Below are 22,912 nucleotides of genomic sequence, written 5' to 3' on the forward strand. Positions count from 1 at the left end.
CTTGAGCTGGTCTTTTAGATATATTTGAATATGTGAAGGTAGTAAAAAAAGCGTACTATGCCCAACCGACTCTCCTACGTATACCCAGTGATTTCCCAATGGGTTCCAATCCCCCTGGGTGAGTCTGTATTGACCTTTCCGTAGTTAATTTGCAGCGCTTGAACAACTACTTTCCATTAAACCTAGAGTCAATATCTAGTAAATGCACTTTAGCCCGTTTTTCAGTCCCCCATAAACATCAGTTTTGATCAGTGTAAAAGCTTGGGATATCTTTCACGAATCGAGTGGAACTATACGAATAGTGCCAAAATGAAATTGTAAAACTGTCCAATCTCTTTGTATGTACAATTGAAGGCATTTTTATACCTTCCTCCCACCCCTGCAAGCCCATTGAATCCCACATTTTATTTGTAAGAGAAACATAAAAAAGTGGTATCTATTGACCACTTTCCATTTGACTGAAAGCAGGCCGAATTGGAATGTCAAGCTGTAATTCGGGAAGATGCAGTTTCTATGCAGAAACTGGTAATAAAGATATCAAACTGTACCGGCGGGTCCAATCTTGATTCCATAGGAGTTCAGGATTCTTGGTAGTTATGCAGAGAGTATGGTGTATATAGAACGCCATGTTAGGGTTAGTGTTGAAAGCACCGCAATGCCATGTTAATTACGAAGCACAATTATTAAAGGTTATACGTAGAAAAAATTCTCTTACATAAAGTAAGCATTTTGTGTTACCTTCACATATATCTAGAAAAACATCTGAAAAGATTTTCTAAAAAGACTAGCTAAAAATACTTCATAAGACCGTATAACCGGCCGACTACTCTTGTAGAAAATTGACTGGGATTCTTAACAAATATATCCCCGATACTAGATTACCTTTTGCCTTCACAAAGCATTTGAGTATTACTCTTTATATGCAAAACATGGTCTTAATTTAATCCATATCGTAGGTTAAGGGCGACCTATAGTTGGCTACTTTGGGTAAACAGGGTTAGATACTGAGATCATGTATGAAGTCGCCACCCTGGGTCGCTTTGCAGTCGTCCGTTTGTAGCATCATACATAGTCCCCTGCGACATACTTAACCCGCTACTATGTCCAAGTAATGTCTAAGTCACTCCATGTCCAGACATGCAAGTTGTGTCCAAGGGTACACGACAGCCACTATCGCTCTCTAATCACGCGAGACCTGTATTATAGCTTGTTTGACTCCAGATGTGTGATGATCCTTAACTATGACCATTATGAACATCCAAGTTAAGTAACGTCTAACTAACTTTGAGTAACGTCTAGCCCAACCAATGTGTAAATAGCCGAGCGTCCAAGTCACGTCCAAATAATCTCCAAGTGATGGGAAAGTGCCACGACATTCAGGGGTCTTTTGTAGGTCGACGGTTGACTGCATATGAGTATTATCCCGGATGCCTATATAATCTCCGATTGTCAACATGTACGTGAATTTGGATACATAGGTATATAGCTGGAGCAACAAATGGAATATCCTCAGTGTTTCATTTGAGTGCTTGATCACTAGTTTGAGACACAACCTAGTAGATACACTGTGGTTTTCTTTTTCCTTTTTTTTTCCCTTTTCTGTTTCCTTTTCTCTTTCCTTTTTTTTCGCTTAAAAGCATTCACGATTCTCCTTGGTAACCTCCTCGCATTCTCCTGCAAAACATCCTAGCCATCTGGTAAAAAGCACCACTCTCAAATCCGTTCCACGTTGTGCTCTAGGAGTTTCTGAACAGGGAACTTAGTTCTCGTGCTGGTTGTCCTCCTACTCCTCATCCTGCTCGTAGGCGTCATCCTCTTCATCGGGCAAGGGGGACTCAGGGAGGTGCTGTTTCACAGCCATGTCAAGCGCAGCCTCGTCGTTCTCATCAGCCTTCTCAGTCTTGACCTTGATGTCCTCAGCGGTAGCGGTGGGTCCAGCAAAACTTTCGGCGAGGGATTCAATGACGGGTTCAGCGGTGAGTTCACGGATAGGCTCAGCGACAGCGGTCTCACGGCTAACACCTTCGGCGAGGTTGGTAGCGGACTCGGTAGCGGTAGGATCAAACTCAAGCTTGATGGAGACCTGGTCTTCATTTTCCTCAGACTTGATAGCGGCCTTGCCCCCCTTGGGGGTCTTCGGGGTCTTGGTCGCCTTGGGGGTCTTTGGAGTCTTGGGAGTGCGAGGGGCCTTGGCGTTGGACTTTCCTCGCTTGGAGGGAGTGTCCTCGGGGGACATGTCAGACTGGCCACCGTTACCACTGCCATCAGCATTGTCATCGCCGTACAGTTTGTCTAGCTTTCGCTTGGCATTGCGGAAGAGCGTCTGGGCAGAGGATGACTTGATGCCAGCGTTCAAAGCAAGTTTGTCGTAGTCGATCTTCGTGGTTGATTCTGTTAGCAGTCAAATTGGAATGAGGGAACTTAGGACCAAATGGCATACCTTGTCATTCTTCAAGCAGACATGGGCCAGCGCCAGGAGCTTGGTTTCAGTGGCGGACATGCCAGTGATGAGGCTTGTCTTCGGAGCAGCTGGAGAAGACATTTTGGATCAGTTTGGTGAGATTGTATGAAGATTCGGTAGTCGAGCTTGAGTATCAAAGTGGATTGAAGTTGAAGTCACGAGTGTATGATGAAAGAAGGAAGTTGTACGACAGGTCAAGGTGAAAGAAAAGGGCAAACCGCGGTGATATGACGGGGAACTAAGACTGTATTGACGTGATCCGGGCTTGAGAATGCGCGTGCAAACCGGGCTTAGAAACGCGCGTAGAGCATGAGGATGTCAACGCAGGGTTGTGGAAGTGAAGGTTGATGTGAACCAGGGTTGAAAACTCGCATAGAACAAGGCTATTAATGCAGGAGTATCAGATTGAGGGTAGACGAAGAAGGGAACTTCAACCAAGCTGCAAGTGACGGGTATTTAACTGTGTTCGAAGATTTAATCACGAGGAATTACAAGGGAAAATATGGTTTCTTGAATGGACTCTAGTTCGGACCTGCTTGATATGAGCTAGGTAAGATTTCAAACGAATTGAGGCCATATAAACAGTTTTGATATTCTTCCAAAGAATGGGAAATGGCTTGCTATGAGATGACTTTGTTGCATTAACACGCTTCATGGAAGTTAATTCTGACTAGGACTTCACATAGTTACTATATAGTAACAAAGATCCAAGAGCCATCAAGTCACGGATATATATTTTATCAACGAGGCTGCGACTTGGCCTTTTGGATTTGCTGGTAAATTCCATTCCACAATTCTGGGTAGAAAGCCGATGTCTGTCTCCCCGGCTTGCTGTGGGTCCCAGTATAGAACTGGGTTGGGGCTCTGCCTTGCCACCATCGTTGTGGTGACGGATTCAGATTTTGGAATGTGACTGGCCGCAACGCGTCCTTGAACGGAACAAGATCTCCTATACGAACAGTCGTTTGCCGGGGAATGGTGTTGAATCGCATGCTGGTGAGATACAGCACCGCTGTTGGAGGCAGATCTTTTGCGTACTGGACGGCGGCTTCCCGCGACTTCCTCGCAAAGGCGGGCAGCGCCAGATGGATAAAGTTCACATACGGTGCGGCCGTGTAGGAGACAAATAGCATCGGCAGAGCGCCAGCAGCAATCACTATAGTACAAAATCAGCATAGACCCTCAGGTGGTATGATGTCCAAATTAGCTTACCCGCAGGTGTGCTGTACCAGGGGTAATCATCAGCCACGGAGCATGCCGGTGCAACGATAAGACACGCTGCACCGAACAAAAGCACTGTAGTGATTCGCAGCGTCCCTAGAAAGATAGCTCTACCCGTCCCTCCATAATAGACCAAGATTCGCTCAGGTGGCCCTGCAAGTCTAGCTCAGTACACGCCCGTAATGACTGACGGGAGGGTTGAAACTACCTGTCCTAGTGGTTGTCTTTGGTGGTGTGAGCGTTCTTGTGACTGGTGAACGCGTAGCTGGGATGGTTTCTTTCGATTTGGGTAATGGTGAAAGATGCTTCTGCGACGGCCGAGGGATTTGCGACTTGAACCGGACCCAAACGCTCCTCCGAAGATTGCGCTGGGCGCACTCTGGTAGAGTTGTGCGCAATTGAGGGTGAAGTAGGATCTGTAGTCGCATTGTGCCTGTGTAATGTGGTTGGCTTGGAATTCGGATGTTGATCAATCCCCAATAAATCGGCGTTGCGACGCCGATCACTCGGCAAAAAGGTGACCGCCTTAGCTTCCGCTCTGTTTAGATTGCTGGATGAGCTGACCCCTGCCAGTCTTTGGCACACTCTCCTTTGATCTCATTCCTTCATACACCGTTGATTGCCTAGCTGGACTAGGCTTTGAAGTCTATCCGAATATTTCTTTGATGCAGGTCATGAGCAGCTAGCGCGAGCTTTCCTTCCACGCCATGTCTCCGGCTTATCGCATGCCACCTGGCATTGTGTTACTTTGGGTAGGGCTCGTAATGCTTCTAGCATCTGTACAAGCATACGAAGAAATATCAGATAAAACGTTGACCGAACTTCTACGGCCCAATAACGACTTCGATATTCACAATGGCGCTTTGTTGTCCCCTATACTAAGGACCCGCGTCCCTGGCACCCCCGGCTCCACCGCAGTGCTCAATCACTTCGCCGACTTTTTTCGAACCACATTACCCAAATGGACTATTGAGATCCAGAACTCTACAGCCAAAACACCACTATCAAAAGGGAAGGAGGTACCTTTCCGAAACTTCATTGCTACTCGCGATCCTCCTTGGGCCTCGGTTGGTGACGTCGGCCGGCTCACTCTTGTCGCCCATTATGACAGCAAGATAGAGCCGGAAGGCTTCATCGGGGGTATCGACAGTGCTGCGCCATGTGCGATGATTCTGCATGCCATGCGCAGCATTGATGCCGCGCTCGAGAAGAAATGGTCCGCACTGCAGGAACAGGGACTACACACCTATCTTGAAGAGGAGCGGGGTCTTCAGGTTATATTTTTAGATGGTGAAGAAGCCTTCCAAGACTGGACTGCCACTGATTCTCTCTATGGGGCTCGTGCCCTGGCTACACATTGGGATGACCAAGTCTATCCCGCAATGTCGGAATTCAAGGGTCCCTTGTCGTCAATATCTCTTTTTGTCCTTTTGGATCTGCTGGGCTCGAAATCCCCGACAATTCAATCTTACTATGAGACAACCCACTGGGCTTATCAAAGCTTGGGGACCCTTGAAAAACGGTTCAAGACATTGAAACAGTTCAAGTCTACCTCGGCTGATCCATGGTTCGTCGATACAGAGAAGGATGGACACAAGCTCACACCAATGGGCGGCATCCAGGATGACCACCTTCCTTTCCTCGCAAAGGGGGTAGAAATCCTCCACCTCATTGACTTCGCCACTTTCAAGGGATTCCCTCCTGTTTGGCACACAATCGACGATGACGGTGAGCATTTAGATTTGGATACCGTCGAGGACTGGAGCATGCTAGTTACCGCCTTCGTTTCTGAGTGGATGGAGTTGGAAGGATACTTTGACCACCCATCTGCCCCCAGTACACGCAGTGACGACGAATCTGCCGAGTGGGAAGCACTTGGCATGGACAGGAAGACTGACTTGTAAGCCATTCTTCCGTTTACTCACCTCTCTATGTTTTTGGCCCCCGTCTAGCCTTTGTTATATACCCAATGCATTTATTCACGGACCAATGGCATCTATTCTCAGTTGAACCGACTATGTACATATTCTATGGCATTATTTTCTTTGCTAATCAAGCCTCGGACGCAGCTCCTGATATATTCGGACTTCCATATTTTCTATCCTCACAGCATCATGCACCGATCTCGACTCTATTCCCCCGAGAAGACGCCAAAGTTCGATAAAGCTAACGAATAAATAAATTTCTATAATTTCTATATTTCTTTCATCTTAGATGAGGTTGCCCAGCATGTATCCACCCATCGTGATCAGCCCCCAAGTTGGTTGTAGGACTGTTCGCAAAATTGCAGGGCCTGGGCAGACCCCTCTCAGTCCCCAGGCTAGTCCAAACGTCGCTGCACCTGCAACAAACCGCCAATCGATGTCACTCACTGTGGCTGTTGGGAGTCGCCATTTCTCAGCAAGGGTAGGCTTCGAAACGGGCTTTCCCTTCTCAGCCGCTTGGCCTGGTTTCTTAGCCAGGAAAGTAAACAGCGAAGGTCCAATCCCAAACAGAATGACCAGCGCCAGCGACGGATCAAATCGGGATGGGTCAGTTACGAAGGCAAAGAACCTGAGCACCTTGGCTGGGTCCGCCATTCCAGATATCAAAAGACCTAGACCAAACTCCAACCCAGCCACATAGGAATAGACGACTCTAGATTCCTCCGACCGACGGACCTTCCGCGGAACAGTGATGAAGTTCGTGATTGCCGCTAGCAGCGCTGCACCAGCCATGAAGCCCAACTCCGACCCAGATGGATACACTGGTGTATAGCATGGGGTTGTACCACAAGATGGGATGTTTGATCCGCCCTCAACAAAGTTCGCTGTGAGCAATGCAGTTGTGAAGAAGATAGCGGTTGCAATCAACGAGCGGGGCGAGAGACGCGAAAGGCCACACAGCATGTGTCCGGAGGTACAGCCTCGACCGTTCTGTTTCACTTAGTCAACTTGTTCTTTGGTCTCCAATTATATCCGGTACTCCTCACCTTTGTTCCCCATCCCAATAAGAAGCCAACTCCCAGAGTTGTTACAGCAGAAGCCCAGGAATGTGGCGGTGTGGGATACTCCGGGATCAGTGATGGTGCCAACAAGTACACCGGTACAATGCTGGACACCAAACCCGCGATGATGGGCACGTTGTCACGACTCGGGTTGAAGGCACACCCGGATAGGAGAGAGGATATGCCGAAGACTGCGCCATTGTGTACGAGCAGGCCGGATGAGCCGTGGAATAATAATAGCGCGCCCAGCGTGGTATGAATTGGGGTGAACATGACTTTGATGTTCTGTCGGATCGTCTTTGTTAATAAAGTTTTATTCCTGATGTCATTGCGGGAAAGGTAGTCTGAGGTTTGATGGTAGATGACGGCTGGGGTATAGAACACCCAAGGAAGAAAGGAAAAAATGAATCTATAGCCGGGAATTTTCTCAATTCAATGGTCAAAAAAGAAGCAAAGAAACAAAGGAGTTGAGGTAGGGTTTCTATGTTCTTGCAGGATTTCCGGATCGGGGACCATTCACGTCGCCGTTATAGATATAGTGGTCCCCGAGCATTTTCTTTCGGCATCTCTCGGTATTTACCCAGGCCATTATGAGCTCATTGGTTGACTATTCTATTCAAACACTTACTCCTCATTTCATCATTTCAAGCACTTTCATGTACTAATTCACCGTGTTACACCAGACCCTGCATACAGTAGCATGACAAGACAACTCGAGTAACTATGTTTAGATGAAGATTCCCAAAGAATCAGAAGACCCCCTGGATATTAGCAATCAATGTGACAATAGTAACAAATGTAACAACTGTGAAACAAAGAAAATGAGACATCGGAGTGAGCAGAAGACTTGGCCGGACTCTCCGTCTCGTGAAGCACACTCAATCCAGCCCCTTCTACGTATATGTTGCGGCGGTCATTGCGGATATTGTTGCAAATGTTAGTTTTTTCAGCTACTTTCTAATTAACCCTCTCAGAAGTGATCTTCAATTTTCATTCTCGTTCAGAATGGGGAACACATCCAGCGTCGCCGGCCGTGAGTGCTTCATGGCCGCCGTGGGAGGAAACCCTACAATGGCTACTTTTCGGGGAGATCTGTTATATGAATTCCGGGCCTTGCCATCCTATAACCTAGCTATTCCTGTTCATCCATCGGTAATCACCTATCCAAATACTACGACACAGGTCGCTGAAATTGTGCGTTGTGCCGTTGATACAAATTACCGGGTGCAGGCTTACAGTGGAGGTCACAGCTACGGGAACTATGGTATGAACGTAAATTTCTAGTCTAAATATTACCCTTACTAAACCAACTCTACTATGGTAGGCCTGGGAGGAGCCGATGGCCATGTTGTCGTCGACCTAAAAGCTTTCCAGAACTTCTCCATGGATCCGGACACCCATATCGCCACAGTTGGAGCCGGTACAAACTTGGGTGATCTCCAAGACCGTCTTCTGCGTGCAGGTGGTAGAGCGATGTCACATGGATCATGTCCGCAAGTCGGCGTTGGTGGTCATTTCACCATTGGTGGCCTCGGTCTCATGTCACGACAATGGGGAACTGCGCTGGATCATGTGCTGGAGGCTGAAGTAGTCCTGGCCAATTCCAGTATTGTGACAGCGTCGGACACACAGAACCAGGACATCTTCTGGGCTATCAAGGGTGCGGCCGCAAGCTTTGGTATCGTCACTGAGTTCAAAGTTCGCACGCAGGAAATTCCCAAGGGCGCTACGCAATACACATATACATTCAGCCAGGGAGATGTACTTGACAAAGTCAAACTCTTCCAAGCCTGGCAATCCATTATCGCAAAGCCTAATATTACGCGGAATTATTCCACCGAGCTCACAGTCTTCCGGGACGGTATTGTGATCACGGGCAGCTTCTTTGGAACCAGAGAGGAGTTCGAAGAATTTGAGCTGGAAAACAGTCTCCCAATCCGAAACAAGGGCAATGTGGCATACATCACCAACTGGCTAGCCGTAGTAGCCCACGCGGCTGAGAATTACCTAGTCTCCATCGGCGGAGCCTTACTGACTTCATTCTATTCCAAGTCAGTATCATTTACAGTCGACGAACTGTTCACCGAGCGCGGCCTAGTAGCCTTGTTCACATACCTCGACTCCGCACCGAAGGGCAGTGAGAATTGGTGGGTTATCTTCGACCTCGAAGGTGGCGCAACCAACGATGTTCCCATGAATGCCACAGCCTATGTTCACCGTGATGCTGTCATGTGGATGCAATCCTATGCTGTTGTCGGGTTTGAGCCTCCTGCATTCATTGCCAGGAGGTTCCTCGATCGCTTGCATCAAGTTGTCATAGAAAATCGACCACCCGGTCCTCTGCGTTCCTATCCGGGATATGTTGATCCTTACCTCGAAAATGGTCAGATGGCCTACTGGGGATCGAATCTTGAACGACTTCAAAGTATCAAAACTCTTATTGATCCAAAGGATGTCTTCCATAACCCGCAGAGTGTGGCTGTTAATCCCATTACCAATTCTCACAATTAGGGTTGCTTAGGGAGAAATCCTGTGCCAGCTTCACATGTTTTAGTGACACAAGAGTGGGTACTGCGATGCAGCCTTGTTGGTACTGGTCTTGGTATATTTCACATGGGCATGCAGTCTTAAATTGAATAAATTTTCTATGTTATATATCTTACTCGATACTCCCACACAACCCTACCTCTACTGATAATGATATTTTGGTTCGACCTCTCTGAGTGGAATAGATAGGATGTTTGCTTTTCTCTCATTTACCGACCTGTTGAATACCTCGGGCATTTTTATACATATTTAGTTCTTAGCTCTCGGTGCACGAACCACGTCGGGGTACGGGTTTAGGGGTCTCACACGCCGATTCTAAGGCAGTGATATTTCTCTCCTTTCTAGTGCTGTCATGAGCTCCAGGTGTCTGGAACAAGTATAGCATGTTGTGTGATTGGCTCTTTCGTGAGATCGTGAGGTGGCCCAGCAGACCAGGAATACTTCCCAAAACAGCCAAGTGCCATCTTAATTCACAAAAGGCTCCACTTCAGGAAAGTAGAGTGGTCCCAGCATTCCATGCATTCATTGACTTAGAAAGCCCTGTGTTACGACGAAGATTTATGCATTGGAGAAAATAGCATTCATATAGAATGTTACATATCCCCTGTACCTTTTGGTTTTTCTGTCGTAATCGCCGCTGTTGATCCTCGTTGGTCAAACTATACATACTATATATTTGTATGTGACCTTGGAACCTTCCAAGTTCCAAGTTGAGAATCCCGGAAGAGCCGCTTGTTACTAAGCCATCTGCGACCCCAGGGTACCGGGATATCTATTCTACTCCCCATCTATAAAAGCCATACAAGTAACACATCGATCCAATAGTGCCAATGATGCATATCACGGCTGGGAATCTTGCTTAATACTGGCTGTAACACATCTCCGTCCAGGCACTCCAGTCATGAAACGCACCTGCAGCCCAGAAACCAGCCCGGAGCATGAGCCGAGAAAGGAAATCCCACTAGATGACCGCCCAATCCTCTCGAGCCTAAATGCACCTATCTCTCCGCCCCGAAGAAGATCATCCATCAAATGGGTCAAGGGTGGGGATGGGGGAGACGCTACCCCGCTGAACGCATCGCAGCTAAACACTTCATCCAGCCTCGCTGCCATCGAAGCAGGCCAGGTTGAAGTGACCGACCATTTGAACACAATTTCTGCAAAGCTCAAAGAATGCGTTCGCCCACTTCCAAAACAGTCCTTACCGCTGCTGCCCATCAAGGAATGGATGGAGCTGTACAGACGCAACGAGCACTCAGAGGGACGGCATTTCGTCATCCATCAACATGACCATCCCATCGCAGGGCCCCATTATGATCTCCGCCTCCAGTTCTCAGAGACCAGCTCTGTCAGTTGGTCGGTTATGTATGGGATGCCTGGCGATCCGAATAGTCAGCGATTAAACCGCAATGCGACTGAAACTCGGATCCATTGTTTATGGGTGGGTTTATGATCTGGCATGAAATGGTATAATAGCAATTATTCACACCTTCACAGAATCATCTGATTGAAACAGCTTCTCACAAGACGGGGAGTCTGATTATCTGGGATACTGGAGAATATGAAATTCTACCGTATCAAATGGACCCATCTGGCCCCGTGACCGATGACTCGCGATCAGATAGCCATGTCTCACTGGAGGAGCCAATCTCAGATAGCGCGAAGTTACGAGAAGCTTTTCAGAATGTAGGTTTATCCCTGTACAACACGGAGACTAATAGGCTTAATTCTCTAACGCTGAGCCACTAAGCGCAAAATCCGACTCCGACTCCATGGAACCCGTTTACCAAAAGACTACACCATTATTCTGCGAATGGACAAAACTACCAATTTTGCGAGGCCCATCCGTGAGGGCCCTAAGCGGCGTCGTCGGCACCAATCGGGGGCAAGGGTGCCACAACCGCCATCTACTTCGGACTCCGGATCGCCTCCGCCGGCACTTGGTAAAAAGAAATTGAGAGTGGATCCAACACCGCAACGATCTCAATCCGGATCTCGAACCAGCCCAGCTAGGGATGCACATGCAGATGATACCTACACCGCCGACCTCGAAATACAAAGAAATAATGCTTACCCAGGATCTAGCAATACGATTGGCTCGATTCACCAACGGCGATGGTATCTCAGCTTAGATCGGCAATCCTCTGGATTTGAGCGGACGAGAAATACAAGGGGGTTGACAGAAATAGACAGAAAGTGGACTCGCAAACCCGTCGGACAAGGATTCGAGCCGTTTTACGTGCACGGACCGGATTATGAGCGGAGCGTTGTGACTGCGCGACGAGGGCGCGATGTCTTGGATGATGAGGCCGTAGAAGAGTTTGTGCCGAGACGCGGGTGGAGGCCGGTCCTGCATTAGGGAGAATTAGAGAGCATTAGGGAGCATTAGGGAGCACTAGGGAATAATGTGTGGACATTTATGTGGACATTAGATGGATACAAGCTATACGAATTGGAAGTGAGCAATTGTTCCTAAATGCTTGGTGCTGACATCCTATTCCGCACATGATCATTGGAAGACGCAATGACTCCAATCTCGGGGTTCGGATATCGGAGTTACCCAGTTAACCTGTCCAGATATGCACAGTAGTTCCCTGAACACGAGACTCGAACAATATAGTGCATACGTATGACTCAATACACAGCCCTGCTGGGAAATTGATCTGACAGTTGATATCCATTATGAAAGGGTCAAGTATCTAAGTATCTGAGTCATTGGCGGTCTAAGGTCGGTCTATTCCGTATTCCCTCTTTCGTTCCCCGCCCGAATGTCACGATGGCTCGCGCTAACATACTGCGTATTCGTTATAGTCGCTGATAACGCCTTGATGTTTCTTTTTGTCGCTTCCTTTTTTTGTCTTTCTTTTTTTTCGCGTCTGAAAAAACATGGCCTACTTGGCGACATCTAGTTATCTAGCCTTGTCGCTAGTTGCCCTGAATAGTATACCTGCTATTCGGAGTATCGCCCACCGCATTTCACGAGCGCGAGATTATGAACCCATTCAATTAGCCAAAGAGGTTTACCGCGATGAAGATGGAGAAGCGACCGACGAATCCCTTCGAGCTTTCTCTGATAAATGGCAAAGAATCGCGATCGCTCTTTTTTCTGTCGCCGGGTTTTCGGTGACTCTCGCATTGGCCGTTCTTGCGACATTGAAGCTTACAATCACGAATTCCACGCTATTGGTCTGGCTGCAATTCGGAGTATGGGTATGTACAAACCCTGACAAAGGACACAGAGGCAATCAATTTGAAACAATCTTAATAGCTAACTCTTATTTTCTAGACTCTGCTCGCTATTCAAGCTGTTGCTTTCTTCACTGAACCCCGACCAACAAGCCGATATGTTCTCGGCCACTTCGCCTTCTGGGGGAGTATCATTGCCATTGCAGTTCCAAGCATTGAACTGGGCATCTTGGTATTCTCCCAACTCGGACTTCACCATGGGCGAGTTTGGATCGGACTGCAATTGGGTCAAATTGCTAGCGCTGCTCTTCGTGCCGTATTCTGTGTTCTAATCCCGCGTCGTCCAGATGTCTACTATGAAGATAAACTGGTTGAACGGGAACTTTCAGTTTCACTACTCAGTCGTTTCACGTTTAGCTGGGCCAATGGGTTGCTAAACTACGCAGTGAAGCACAAGACCATGGACCTAGAGGATATTCCCAAGCTAACGGCATCCAAACGTGCTAATTATCTCCGTGAGAAATTCGAAATTGCCAGAAAAAACCGGAAATTGTGGCTGGCCATTGTCTTCGCGCATGTGGGCCCCCTGATCGCCCAGACGATACTTAGTCTGGCGATTTGCTTTCTGAGCTTTGGACCCCAAGTCGCCCTGTTTCAAATATTGCAAACACTCGAACTGCGCGGGACTCCGGATTGGAATGTCGGAGCATCCTATATCTGGGTCCTGGCCTTGGGTGGGCTGATGTTCCTTGCCTCGACCGTGGAGGCATGGCTGTTCTGGGTCGTCTACTCTAAACTTGGAGTTCCGATCTTCGCAGAGCTGTCGGCAGTCATCTTTGCTAAAGCTATGCGTCGGAAGGATGTGAAGTATACAAAGAAGTCCAAAACGCCAGATGGATCCGATAGCTCCAGCAAAGGAGCTGCTGAGGCTGACGACGACGAGGACGCATTGAAGAAGAGCCGTCAGAGCATTATCAACCATGTGGCTGTGGATGCTCGACGTGTTTCCGACTTTGCCTCTTTCAACTACATTATCCCCCAGGCGATCTTCCGAATCATCATCGGTGCCACCTTCCTGGTCCAAATTCTCGGCTGGCAAAGTGCCTTTGCCGGTCTCTCGGTGTCTCTTCTTGTGACACCTTTGAATATTTACGCTGCTAAGAAATATTCGAATGCCCAGGACCGATTGATGAAGTTTCGTGACCAGAAGTTGGCAATCGTTACCGAAGTGCTGCAGGGAATTAGGCAGATCAAATTCTCGGCTTTGGAGGAGCAATGGCAGAACCGCGTCCAGGAGGCTCGAGAAACCGAACTTGGCGCATTGTGGGCTTCCTTCCTAGCCGATATTGGCCTGCTTGCGATCTGGGTCCTCGGCCCCGTCGGTTTATCCGCCGTTTCCTTGACTGCATACGCTATTCTTCATGGTACTTTGTCGCCTTCTGTGGCTTTCACAGCTATGGCAATCTTCAGTTCTCTTGAAGCATCGCTCGCTATTATACCAGAGCTCATGTCAATGGGTCTGGAGGCGAAGGTTAGTTCGGATCGTATTGACAAATTTTTGGCTACCTCCGAAAATGTTGTCAACACTGTCCCTGCTGAATATATCGCTTTTGAGAACGCCTCTGTTGCTTGGCCTGCGGAGGAGGAAGATATCAAGGATTCCGAGGATCGTTTCATTTTGCGTGACATGACCTTGAAGTTCCCGACGAAGAGTCTGAGCGTGGTCTCGGGCAGAACTGGCTCTGGAAAAAGTCTTCTTCTCTCGTCGATCCTGGGTGAATGCGATGTCCTCGCCGGTACCATCAAGGTGCCCGTTCCACTTCCCGTTACAGACCGATTTGACCACCTTGCGACGAAGGCAAATTGGATTATCGACTCGGCAATTGCCTATGTTGCGCAGATGCCATGGATTGAGAATGCTACGATCAAAGCGAACGTTCTCTTTGGACTCCCGGACGACGCAGAGCGCTACCAAAAGGTCATCTCTGCTTGCGCTCTAGCAAAGGATTTCGACATGCTTCCAGACGGTGATATGACCGATATTGGTGCGAATGGTGTCAATCTGAGCGGTGGCCAACGTTGGCGTATCTCCTTCGCCCGCGCATTGTACTCCAGGGCTGGCATACTTATCATGGATGATATCTTCAGCGCCCTCGATGCCCACACAGGTCGTCACGTCTTTGAGAACGCTCTTACCGGAGAACTCGGTCAGAACCGAACTCGCATTCTGGTCACTCACCATGTTGCACTGTGCCTTCCTCGCACGGACTACTCCGTGCTGTTGGAGAACGGTCGCATCAAATACGCAGGTACCATTGATGACCTAAGGGAATCACATCATCTAGAGGATATCCTTCGCGAGGAACAAGCCGCTGAACAAGCGGATCTTGCAGCAGCTGGAGAAGACGGTGAATTCCTCAATGATGAGGAGACAACTCTCCAAAAGGTAATCTCGAATACATCCCACCACAAACCGAGCACGGCTACAAATGGCCAAGCTGCCAACGGAAATGGAACCGCTGCTGCACAGACGCCTACACCGAAGAAATTCGTTGAGGACGAGAAACGAGAAATCGGTTCTGTGCAACTAGCAATTTACATTGCGTTCTTGAATAAAGGTGGCTCCGTGCTCTTTTGGTTAGCGACGTTCGCAGTCTATTTATCGTTTTCGTCCCTCTTGGTTGGAAGGGTGAGTGCATAAAACCCCAAGACAGTCCCATTGTCTATATACTTTATCTGACCCTTATTTACTCTAGTCCTGGTGGATCAATATTTGGACACGTTCAGCTTCCAATACTCAGGCTCATCCTCAGCAATACAATGTCCTATTACAGCATGCCATGCGGCCAACTGCACCGGCCCCACAAGATGACGACCTCTTTATGTATCTCGGAGTCTATGTTGTTCTCTCGGTCATTGCCTGTATAATGGGGACAATCCGTTATTACTGCATTCTTTCGGCATCAGTGCGGGCCTCGAGGAACCTGTTCAATGCCTTGATTTATACTATCCTCCGCGCACCACTCCGGTGGCTAGATACTGTCCCCTTGGGGCGAATTCTCAACCGCTTCACAGCCGACTTCCACGCGATCGATTCCCGAATCGGATACGACATCGGGTTCTTCGTGGGTAAGATCCTAGAAGTTATGGCAATCATGGTTGCAGGCATGCTTGTCAACTGGACGGTGATCTTGCTTGGCTTGGTCCTGTTGATTATATGCCTACAACTGGCCATATCATACTTGGCAGGTGCCCGTCAAATCAAACGTCTCGAGAGCACTGCGAAAAGCCCTATCTTTGAGCAGTTCGGATCTAGTCTCGCTGGCCTGATCACCATTCGTGCCTTCAGCAAACCAGACACCTACGTCGAAATCATGTACGGCAAGATCAATCGCCACGCGCAAGCATGGTGGACCTTGTGGCTGTTCAACCGCTGGCTCTCATTCCGCATGAGCATCGTCGGCGCTATCTTCTCAACTGTCACTGCTGGGCTGGTGGTCTATCTGCCTGGTATCAGCGCTTCTCTTGCGGGTTTCGCTCTCAGCTTTGCGTTGCAGTATAACAGTGCGATCACAATGGCACTGCGACAATACGCCAACATTGAATTGAACATGAACGCCACAGAGCGTGTCATCGAGTATTCCAACATCGAGATGGAGAACCAAGGAGGAGCCGACGCACCCGCGGCTTGGCCTACAGAGGGCCACCTCGAAGTCCACGACCTTGTCGTGGGCTACGCACCGGATCTCCCACCGGTATTGAACGGTCTCAACTTCTCTGTGGAGAAGAACCAGCGCGTGGGCGTCGTTGGACGCACAGGAGCAGGCAAGTCCTCTTTGACGCTTGCACTCTTCCGATTCCTGGAGGCGCGGTCTGGCCAGATCTTCATCGACGGAATCGATATCTCCACAATCAAGCTGCATGATCTCCGCAGCCGACTTGCAATCATCCCGCAAGACCCAGTGCTATTCTCAGGCACCGTGCGATCAAATCTAGATCCGTTCGACGAATACAGCGATACAGAGCTCTACGATGCGCTAGCACGTGTCCATCTCATCTCGGAGGCCGATGACGACGAGCTCACACTCACATCACGGACTGCCACACCCCGCCAGCCCAGTGAAACGGGCGCCACCACACCACCGCCGGCACAGAAGACCAACTCTAACGTTTTCACCTCTCTCTCTGCGACTATCTCCGAGGGCGGCCTCAACCTCTCACAGGGTCAGCGCCAGCTCCTCTGTCTCGCCCGTGCCATCGTTGCGCGGCCCAAGATTATGGTTCTGGACGAGGCGACCTCAGCTGTTGATATGGAGACCGACGCGTTGATCCAGACTTCTATCCGGGCGGAATTCGGCCGCAATGCTACCACCCTGTTGGTCATTGCGCACCGACTTAGCACCATCGCGGACTTCGATCGCATTCTTGTTATGGATGCTGGAAAGGCGGCTGAGTTTGGCACGCCTAAGGATCTTATGGGAATTGAGGGTGGTGTTTTCAAGAATCTTGTTGAGAATAGTGGGGAGAAGGAGGTGTTGGAGAAGATGATTTTCGCGTGAAAAAGTATTTGGAAAGAGGACATTTGGGAGAAGGGGACTATATTTATTTAAATTGTTTTGTATACATTACTCGACGCTGGGAAATATCAGTGCAACATATACATATCAAAATGCATTGATGCGGTTCAAATTTACAAGTTGCATGAAGACCTACAGCTACCTATGCCCTGGTAATGAGGTAGGTAAAGATCTCAATTGGTTCAAGATTCCTAGATTTGCATATTGTCTCTGAACAGTGCAGGATAACAGTGAACAAGTAACAGATACCCGCTACCTGATATTTCAAGTTACTTTCTCAACATCTTGCCACAAAAGAGGTCGCCAATTCGACCTTCTATATCCTGTCGTAGATCAGTAGGCCAGTGCCCCTTCAGCTGGTGCGGTGGGACTTGTGGGACAAAATTCCCCGAACGCATCAATTTCCCAAGTTGCAAGTGATGCCAAACATTGCTGAACCGCATATGACCCGTATAGTCTCGCTCACCGACTAGAAACGCGTCCGTATACCATCGAAAAACCGGTGGAAGCCTGGAAGGAAACCAGTCGCTAATGACGAAATGTAATGAGAGAAGGTTTAGGGACGCTTGGTCAAAGAACTCGACAAGGGCACAACATGTACTCTGGTTAAGGTTAGGATAAGGCCAGGACGGGAAGTGATGACGAGCTCCAGGTAAGTTGAGTTCTAAATGTTGAAGGTGAGTGTGTTGAACAATGCCGGCGAGAATATCGTACGGCTATAAGAACATTAGCGACTGGGATGTCGGAAAGCTTCTATTAATAGTAAAATAATAGCGTGGATACTCACCAAGTCCTCGTCAGGCGTTAAGCTCAAATTAACACCAAGAGAAAGTAGGTTAGGCAGTTGATCGGCTAGATTGATGAGGTTATGAATGCTGACAGGGGTACATTTGTTCTCAGAACATTTTGCCCTGCCTAATCCATATCTAAATCGGAGGTGTTGAAGAGATTTGGCATGGCATTCTGCCAATACCTCTAGAGTCTTTTGCGGAAATCCATACCCGATAAACATTTTCAAGGGTGGGAGCTCTTTAAGAAAGCTGTGGAATTGCTCTACCCGTTCAGTATATGCAGGGCAGTCTCTTTCATATCCAGAATGCGAGTTCGGAATGCTCATCTGTAGATTTTCTAGCGCATGGAAGCAGCCAGGCAGAGTGATCTTTGGCAGCAAGTGGATCCAATCGACGGCGATTAAGGAGAGATATTTGATGGTTTGCCATTGTAGTTGTGTGGCCCATAACGTGCTCTGAAGTGGTCCAAATCTCATACTGTCAAAGTGAATATTTTTGACCTGAGGTAGAACATTCCCTTCTTTTAACGTAATTAGGCCTCTCTGATTCTTCCGAGCTTCGAGTTCCCTCCTTTCGAAATGAGGTGGGATGTCGCTATAGCGAATTCGGCTAAAGTGAAGCGGTCTCCATCTTCCTATGCTGACCAACTTGAGACTTTCGAGATTGTGACTTCGATAAACGATGTCGTTTAATTGCGCAGGATAGCTTGCAGTTGAACTTGGCCTGATTGGCCTATCATACTCTCCGTCGTACCACTCAGCTTCGATTGAACGGATACCGGAGAGTTGAGGTGCCGATGAATGGTTGTGGTTTATTTTCTCACATAGTGCAACTTTTGAGCTAGCTATATGGACACTTGCTTGCGGGCAGTGTTTATAAAGGTAGTGCAAAATCTCCCCTGGCATATATCTCTCATGCCACCAGCTAGATTCAAATCAAATCAGTATTATGTCAAATCAATAGCGAATGTAACATACTGAAAGTTTTGAAGATTCTCCGCTACCCTGAATAGGTATGATAGGAACTCCATAAATTCTTTACAGAAGTCAAACCAGCGAGGTACACCATGAGAGCGCACTACAACAATATTTCGAACATGTACACACAATCGAAAAGGCCATATACACTTCTTCCATGGGCTTTGGTCAGAGGGAAAGTCTATATTTGACTCGAGATAGAGAGTCTTGAAGAGTATCGAAGCGGCGATTTTGTAAACCCTAGAGCTGCAGAGCATAGCGGCTTTGAGAGAGGAGGAATCCAGCTGGAATGTGATGTGAGCTTGGCACTTTATTAATTTTCCTGCGTTTGAGAAGGCATACCATGCTCAAAATGTGATGCCAAATCTCCGAGGGCAGTTCCTGCGGCAGCGGTTGGTTCGTTAGATCCATCCTGTCAATTACATTACTTGGATATCAAGAAAAGAAGCGAGGTAAGATCACTCTGGGGAAAGATTAGGACAGAAGAGATCTTCCAGAGAGAGCAGGGAGAAGCAACGATGGGAAAGTGCATTGATTTGCTCAATCGAAGACCGGGGGGGCAAGAGAAGGGTACGAAGACTTATAGGACTCAGGATTCAAAACCCCTTTTGTAAATGGTTTAGTGCCTGAATGCCTTGCTTTAGAATGACAGAAAATTAAGATACCTGAATTACTATTACACATATCTTCATAATCTAAGTACACTGATTCTGGTCGCGTTCGAGTCCAAAAATGAAGCTTTTGATATTTGAACAATTATCCTAAAAAGACATCTCTAAAGATAACAAGGCCACAAATACAGCCAACTATTCTTATATAAAGATAGATTCATTTCTATAGGGCCAAAAGCTTCATTTTTAACAGTTGTAGTATTAATAAATTTACCATACACTGTAATTATAGAGCGGTGCAAAAGACGGTGCTAAGCTAGGCATTGAGGCATTAATTCCTACCTAGGTACTCCGTACATAGATATATGTTTCGAAATAAAACACACGAACACGAATTTAGGCGGCCCTTTTAGAAGCAGCTGTAACCGTACTAAATCAAACATAAGAGATGCATGCGAGGAAGTTCTGAATATTAATATGGTAATTTTGATTGAATCTTTGGTATTTGCTTAGATATCTGCTGTCTTCTCATCAGCAGGCTTATAAAGTCAACGGTGACACAGGCAACTATGCCCGAGACAATCGACTCTGCTATAATCCTACATCCGAGAAGAGCCTTTATAGGAACTAATCCCAAGGCCAAAGTATAGCTAGCTAGATGGGACTGTAAGAGCCGAAAGGAGAGGACCTCGGACATTAAAGGTATTGTTTCCAACACCCGTCCAACATCCATCTCTCACAGCTTCGAGAGGAACCCTCAAACCATGGCCCGAAGCCAATGGTCACACCTTCAAGTCTTGTGAATGGGATCAGAGATGCCTTCATCGCGTCCGTCATGTAAACAAGGTTGGTATGCCGAACGCATATATCACATACCCTGCCCTCGATTCGTACAGCCCTTAAGCCCTCCGAAGAGAGAGAGCCGCACGTCTCAGAGGGAAGAGACTGTCTCATATATAACACACTAGGCTTTCATCATTCTGGGAAACAGTCAGTACAACGATCAAAAACGGTAATGCCCATTGAAAGGGCTGGGAACAGTAATACTCACAAGTATAAAACTTGGAAGGATGAAGAAGAAAAGAAAAACGGACGAGCGAAAATCCCGCGCTTTTTATTTCTGCGGGCGCTAGTCCGCTTCTAGGGCGGGGTGGTTTTCTGCCGGTTCTAATGATCAGGTTGTCCAAGCTTATCACTTGGTTTCTTCCGGTTTGGCTGCAATTGCATTCACGACAATTGAAATATGCCAATTGCTGCCGTGCAGCTCCGCTCTTTGCGGTTGAGATCCAGCTACGTCGAGATCTCGAATCTTCTGCGGGGTCGATCCGTCGCTTGGCCGAGACAATGTTATAGCCCCGTTCAGACTCCGCGGCAGTTTCATGCTCGGGCTTGTCTGCGACAGGAGGAGCCTCCGAAACAGCTTCCTGCGTTTCTAGAGGCATACAAGCGGGCTGGTATGTGGATAGCTTATGCTGAAAAGCTTGCTTTTCCATAGTCTCAAAGAGGGCTTTGACTAACACATGATGCTCTATAGTGGACTTCCCACCTGCCACCCACGACTTCGAAACATTCTTCGCACAGGCCGAGCCAAACACAGAAGTAGTACTACATGGATACCTCGGAAACCGCGCAGACCTGTCCAAGAAACTATCCTTCGTGCGCCTATCCGATCCCACCCTGCAACACAGCCTGCAAGTCGTAGCATTCGCCAAGAACGATGCCTTCGAGCAGCTCAAGACCGTGAACGTGAACAGCCCTGTAGCTGTGCGCGGAATAGTTCAAAAGAAAAAGACGAAGCCATCAGAGGCGGAGAACACACCAGCCCAAGACCAATGGGAGCTCGCATTGGAAGAAATTCACCCCCTCAACGACTTCCCCAAGGAGATTATAATGACGCCTGAAACGGTCTTCCCACCTGAGCAACGATACCTTCAACTGCGCTCGGATGCAGAGCTGCGCGAAGCATTGCGCTTCCGCGCCCGCGCGCACAATCTTTGCAAGAAAGAGCTGGAGCAATGCCGGCCGCCGTTTGTGGAGATTGAGACACCGCTGTTGTTCAAGTCTACGCCGGAAGGTGCACGGGAGTTCATTGTGCCTACGCGGAGGGAGGGGATGGCTTATGCTTTGCCGCAGAGTCCGCAGCAGTATAAGCAGATTCTCATGGCTAGTGGCTTACCGAGGTATTATCAGTTTGCGCGCTGCTTCCGGGATGAGGATTTGCGCGCGGATCGTCAGCCCGAGTTTACTCAGGTATGGATTTGTGTCTATTATTTGGATGGGTGAAGGGCGATGGATGCTAATTGAATATGTACAGCTTGATATGGAAATGTCTTTCGCGACAGGCGACGATGTCATGCGCACCGTGGAAGGGGTCATTCGCCGACTTTGGTCGTCGTTGATGAAAGACCCTGCCCCGGAAGGCCCATTCCGCAAAGTACCCTACCAGGAAGTCATGGCCAAATATGGCTCCGACAAGCCGGATACGAGATACGGGATGGAAATTATTCGACTTGATCATGTTCTCCCCGTGGATCTAGTGGGCAAGATTTCTGACCTAACCAATCCCATCGTCGAGGCTTTCAAGCTCGAAGGAAACAACAATGATCCCGCTGAAACACACAAGTTCATTACCGAGTTCCTTGAATCCCCTGCTGGGGCACCATTTAACAACAACCCAGACGGCGGCCCAGGTGTCTTCATCTATAATGGCAAGCAGCCCCTCTGCGGACTACAGCCCTTTGGCTTCGAAGCCGCCGAGCAAGTCGAGGAACTGCTGGACCCTGACCACGGTGACCTGATCGTTCTACAAGCACGTCCCCGTGCTCCTTTCTCCGGGGGTTCAACCCCCGTTGGCGACCTACGCCGTGCGCTGTACGCTGCCTCAGTCTCAGAAGGCTTCAAGCCCGCCGCGACCGGATTTGACTTCCTCTGGGTCGTCGACTTCCCCCTCTTCTCCCCCTCCTCAGACTCGGAGCCCGGCCAGGGCGGCGCAGCAGGGTTATCCTCCACACACCACCCCTTCACCGCACCCAAGACCTCCGCCGACGTCGACCTCCTCCTCACAGACCCCACCAAGGTGGTGGCTGACCACTACGACCTCGTCGTGAACGGCGTCGAGCTGGGTGGTGGTAGTCGCCGTATCCACGACGCAGCAGTACAGGAATTCATCTTCCGTGATATCCTGAAAATGCCAGCTGAGCGGTTGACCGACTTCTCGCATCTGCTTGATGCCCTCCGCTCTGGCTGTCCGCCGCACGCTGGTCTTGCGCTAGGCTTTGACAGACTTGTCGCTGTTATGCTCGGCAAGGAATCGGTGCGTGACGTGATCGCTTTCCCGAAGACTGGTAAGGGGGGCGATGATGCCATGGTAGGAGCCCCGAGTCCTATGACCGAGGAGGCATTGAAGACGTATCACCTCAAGTTGAGGAAGTAGATATTGGCTGGCGCCACTCTCGATTGTAAATCACATTGTCCTCGTGGACGATCTATCTTGTACTATACCGATGTACTATACAGGTTTCATGGGCATTTGTCTAGGAAATTCTATAACATAAT

At 48.5% G+C, this 22,912-nt stretch overlaps 9 protein-coding genes across 9 annotated transcripts; 5 read left to right on the forward strand and 4 right to left on the reverse strand.

Annotated features, from left to right (window-relative positions):
- Positions 1 to 1,783: 1,783 nt before the first annotated feature.
- PEX2_062590 (putative histone h1.3.) lies at positions 1,784 to 2,542 on the reverse strand (the record flags this gene model as incomplete). Its single annotated transcript, XM_016743530.1, has 2 exons — positions 1,784 to 2,377; positions 2,441 to 2,542. 2 exons carry the CDS (start codon positions 2,540 to 2,542, stop codon positions 1,784 to 1,786), a joined length of 696 nt encoding a protein of 231 aa, XP_016596237.1.
- Positions 2,543 to 3,201: 659 nt separating this feature from the next.
- PEX2_062600 (uncharacterized protein) lies at positions 3,202 to 4,110 on the reverse strand (the record flags this gene model as incomplete). The annotated part of the gene is made up of 3 exons (XM_016743531.1): positions 3,202 to 3,617; positions 3,674 to 3,835; positions 3,891 to 4,110. 3 exons carry the CDS (start codon positions 4,108 to 4,110, stop codon positions 3,202 to 3,204), a joined length of 798 nt encoding a protein of 265 aa, XP_016596238.1.
- Positions 4,111 to 4,389: 279 nt separating this feature from the next.
- PEX2_062610 (glutaminyl-peptide cyclotransferase family protein) lies at positions 4,390 to 5,586 on the forward strand (the record flags this gene model as incomplete). Its single annotated transcript, XM_016743532.1, has 1 exon — positions 4,390 to 5,586. The coding sequence occupies one exon, from the start codon at positions 4,390 to 4,392 to the stop codon at positions 5,584 to 5,586; it is 1,197 nt and encodes a 398-aa protein (XP_016596239.1).
- Positions 5,587 to 5,892: 306 nt separating this feature from the next.
- On the reverse strand, positions 5,893 to 6,941 carry PEX2_062620 (YeeE/YedE family protein; the record flags this gene model as incomplete). The annotated part of the gene is made up of 2 exons (XM_016743533.1): positions 5,893 to 6,597; positions 6,654 to 6,941. 2 exons carry the CDS (start codon positions 6,939 to 6,941, stop codon positions 5,893 to 5,895), a joined length of 993 nt encoding a protein of 330 aa, XP_016596240.1.
- A 732-nt stretch (positions 6,942 to 7,673) lies between these two features.
- Positions 7,674 to 9,179, forward strand: PEX2_062630 (FAD-binding oxidoreductase; the record flags this gene model as incomplete). The annotated part of the gene is made up of 2 exons (XM_016743534.1): positions 7,674 to 7,932; positions 7,993 to 9,179. The coding sequence occupies 2 exons, from the start codon at positions 7,674 to 7,676 to the stop codon at positions 9,177 to 9,179; spliced, it is 1,446 nt and encodes a 481-aa protein (XP_016596241.1).
- A 937-nt stretch (positions 9,180 to 10,116) lies between these two features.
- Positions 10,117 to 11,574, forward strand: PEX2_062640 (uncharacterized protein; the record flags this gene model as incomplete). The annotated part of the gene is made up of 3 exons (XM_016743535.1): positions 10,117 to 10,656; positions 10,713 to 10,901; positions 10,966 to 11,574. 3 exons carry the CDS (start codon positions 10,117 to 10,119, stop codon positions 11,572 to 11,574), a joined length of 1,338 nt encoding a protein of 445 aa, XP_016596242.1.
- Positions 11,575 to 12,101: 527 nt separating this feature from the next.
- On the forward strand, positions 12,102 to 16,960 carry PEX2_062650 (putative ABC bile acid transporter; the record flags this gene model as incomplete). The annotated part of the gene is made up of 3 exons (XM_016743536.1): positions 12,102 to 12,425; positions 12,502 to 15,090; positions 15,158 to 16,960. 3 exons carry the CDS (start codon positions 12,102 to 12,104, stop codon positions 16,958 to 16,960), a joined length of 4,716 nt encoding a protein of 1,571 aa, XP_016596243.1.
- A 745-nt stretch (positions 16,961 to 17,705) lies between these two features.
- Positions 17,706 to 18,674, reverse strand: PEX2_062660 (uncharacterized protein; the record flags this gene model as incomplete). The annotated part of the gene is made up of 1 exon (XM_016743537.1): positions 17,706 to 18,674. The coding sequence occupies one exon, from the start codon at positions 18,672 to 18,674 to the stop codon at positions 17,706 to 17,708; it is 969 nt and encodes a 322-aa protein (XP_016596244.1).
- A 1,926-nt stretch (positions 18,675 to 20,600) lies between these two features.
- Positions 20,601 to 22,790, forward strand: PEX2_062670 (aspartate--tRNA ligase MSD1; the record flags this gene model as incomplete). Its single annotated transcript, XM_016743538.1, has 3 exons — positions 20,601 to 20,811; positions 20,892 to 21,607; positions 21,672 to 22,790. 3 exons carry the CDS (start codon positions 20,601 to 20,603, stop codon positions 22,788 to 22,790), a joined length of 2,046 nt encoding a protein of 681 aa, XP_016596245.1.
- Positions 22,791 to 22,912: the final 122 nt, after the last annotated feature.

The sequence above is a fragment of the Penicillium expansum genome (genome assembly GCF_000769745.1).
Source record: "Penicillium expansum strain MD-8 chromosome Unknown contig198, whole genome shotgun sequence".
Classification (NCBI taxonomy): domain Eukaryota; kingdom Fungi; phylum Ascomycota; class Eurotiomycetes; order Eurotiales; family Aspergillaceae; genus Penicillium; species Penicillium expansum.